Raw genomic sequence first — 2401 nt, forward strand, 5'->3', positions numbered from 1 at the left:
TGGGGGATATTGGTGGAAGAAAAACTGGACAGGAGCCGGCAACATGCGCTCACAGCCCAGAAGGCCAAACGTGCCCTGGGCTGCATCCCCTGCAGCATGGCCAGCAGAACAAGGGAGGGGATTCTGCCCCCCTACCCCGCTCTCCTGAGAACCCCCCTGCAGCCCTGCATCCACCTCAGGGGTCCCCAGCGCAAGAAAGGCACGGACCTGCTGGAGCGGGGACAGAGGAGGCCACGGAAATGATCCCAGGGCTGGAACAGCTCTGCTGTGCAGAAAGGCTGAGAGAGTCAGGGGGGTCCAGCCTGGAGAAGAGAGGCTGCGGGGAGACCTTGTTGTGGCCTTTTGGGGCTTAAAGGGGCTGGTGAGAAAGACGGGGACAGACTCCTTACCAGGGCTGGCAGTGACGGGGCAAGGGGGAATGGTTTTAAACTGAAAGAGGGGAGATTTAGATTCGATATCAGGAAGGAGGTCTTCACTGGGAGGGGCTGGTGCAGCACTGGAAGGGGTTGCCCAGAGAAGCTGTGGATGCCCCATCACGGGAGATGTTCAAGGTCAGGCTGGACGGGGCTTTGGGCAGCCTGGTCTGGTGGAAGGCGTCCCTGCCCATGGCAGAGGGGTTGGAACTGGATGAACTTTAAGGACCCTTCCAACTCAAACCTTTCTGTGACTGAAAAAGAAATAATGACTTGGCCATGCAACCACAGCTACAATTAAGAAGCCATCACTGATGCCGCAGCAGTGCAGGGACATTCCAGCTCAATCCAATTAAGAAATTAATTGCCTGGTGGTTTAAGTAGGTTACCCATCACAGGCAGGGTTTCCTCCTGCCTTCCTGCTCTTCTGTACCTCCATACCCTGTCCTGAGCTTCCCCACCCGGAAACCCCACTGCAGCTACAGCCTGACAATTACCAGGGTGGGAAGGGAGGTGGATTTCTCACTGCAGCCAGCTTAGAAAAATGCATCCAAGAGCAATCACCTCCCAGTGCTGCCATTCGGAGAGCAAGGAGGTGACGGGAATGCAGAAGAAGGTTTGGGGTTTGCATTCAAATCGCTGCCTTGGAGCTGCTGCCTCCACCTACATCAGTTACCACTTGCTTGAACTGGGCGTCTGCCCGCTTGTTCCACTGGCGAGAGCTGCAGGGCCTTCAGAGACGCCTCGCCGGGATGCGCCCAAGCTGGAGAGAGCGGTCGGGGGGCTGCCTCCCATGGAATCAGCTGCGAGGGCAGACGCGGGTCCTCACAAACACGTCCCACCTTCTTAAAGAAAAGCAGGGCAGTGCCCCGGCATCGACGCCGGCAGCTCGGCTGCGGAGGCAGGCAGGGCAGGGGCACTTTCTTCAAGCCAGAGAGCAAGGCCAAGGCTGGGCAGACCTTTGGACTTGCCCAGCGCTGCAGTTCTTGCCTTAACCCATGGCCTTGTACATTTGATTTTCCCCATATCTTGAGCACGAACGTGACCTGCAGCTGGTGCTTCTTTGCAGGAACAGGCAAGGAGACCGCGGTCACACCTCCGCGGCAGCTGGGTTTGTCAACTTCTCACCACAGCCCCAGTTAAAGCCCCCACGCTTGACAACCCAGAGTGCAAACACAGGTGAAAGGATGACACAGATGTAGAAAGACATTTAAATGTTCTCTCCAGTTGAAGTGTTGCCTGGCCAGCCCCTAGCCAGAGGGTGTTTCCTTCCTGCTGGAAACTTGTTTCTCCTGATGGGCAGCATTGGTCTGAGTTGCAGCCCAGTGGCACCACAGCCCTCTTCCCAGCCGTGGAGCGCAGGGAAATGTTTCCTGAACTTTTATTTTAGGACCTCAGAAGTTCCCTCAGCAACACAGGGGAAGCGGGATGCGTGTCCCATGCCACTGCCCAGTGTGGCAGGAGCCCACAGCACAGGAGCATCATTCCAGAAGCCAGCAAACCACCCTGTGTGGAGAAGACACACCACCACCCCCCTCCCTGCCACCATAATTGCTCTGTTTGGGTGACAATAGCTTTAATCTTCCTATTGTCCAGCAAAACATCAGCTGAGCTTCTGCTCCAACAGATCAGCAGCTCCTGTTATAAACCAGGCAGGCCAGCATCCTGCACGCTCCCCAAGCAAAACACGTGCACCAACCGCGCCGACTCTGGCCCGCCCGGGCCGCCGCATGGCCCTCTGCGGAGGGCACACTCCTCCTCGGCACAAAGCCCGTGTCCTTACCTGATACGCCCTGATGAGAGATTGCACTGCAAGATGGTCCTCCACCAGTTTATCTACATTGGGCTGCGCTTGAACCAGGAACTGGGCTTGGGACAGCGTGGAAAGGGTGGTACTCAGTGGAGGGGGGCTTTGGTAAGCGGTGCCCGGAGCAGCTCCGGCATTGGCGTTGCGAAAAAAGATGTCCCATGACTAGAAAAAGGGAAAG

The 2401-nt window shown here is 57.0% G+C and overlaps 1 protein-coding gene across 4 annotated transcripts in view; it reads right to left on the reverse strand.

Annotated features, from left to right (window-relative positions):
• LOC104132897 (2-oxoglutarate dehydrogenase, mitochondrial) overlaps window positions 1-2401 on the reverse strand; it is a 39337-nt gene that overhangs the window by 26921 nt on the left and 10015 nt on the right. For all 4 annotated transcript variants that reach the window (XM_035901650.1, XM_035901649.1, XM_035901651.1 and 1 more), the window contains one exon: window positions 2197-2385. In XM_035901650.1, coding sequence (XP_035757543.1) covers window positions 2197-2385 — 189 coding nt within the window. The remainder of the gene's footprint in view (window positions 1-2196; window positions 2386-2401) is intronic.

Source organism: Egretta garzetta, unplaced genomic scaffold (assembly GCF_000687185.1).
Source record: "Egretta garzetta isolate BGI_Z169 unplaced genomic scaffold, ASM68718v1 scaffold609, whole genome shotgun sequence".
In the NCBI taxonomy this organism is placed as follows: domain Eukaryota; kingdom Metazoa; phylum Chordata; class Aves; order Pelecaniformes; family Ardeidae; genus Egretta; species Egretta garzetta.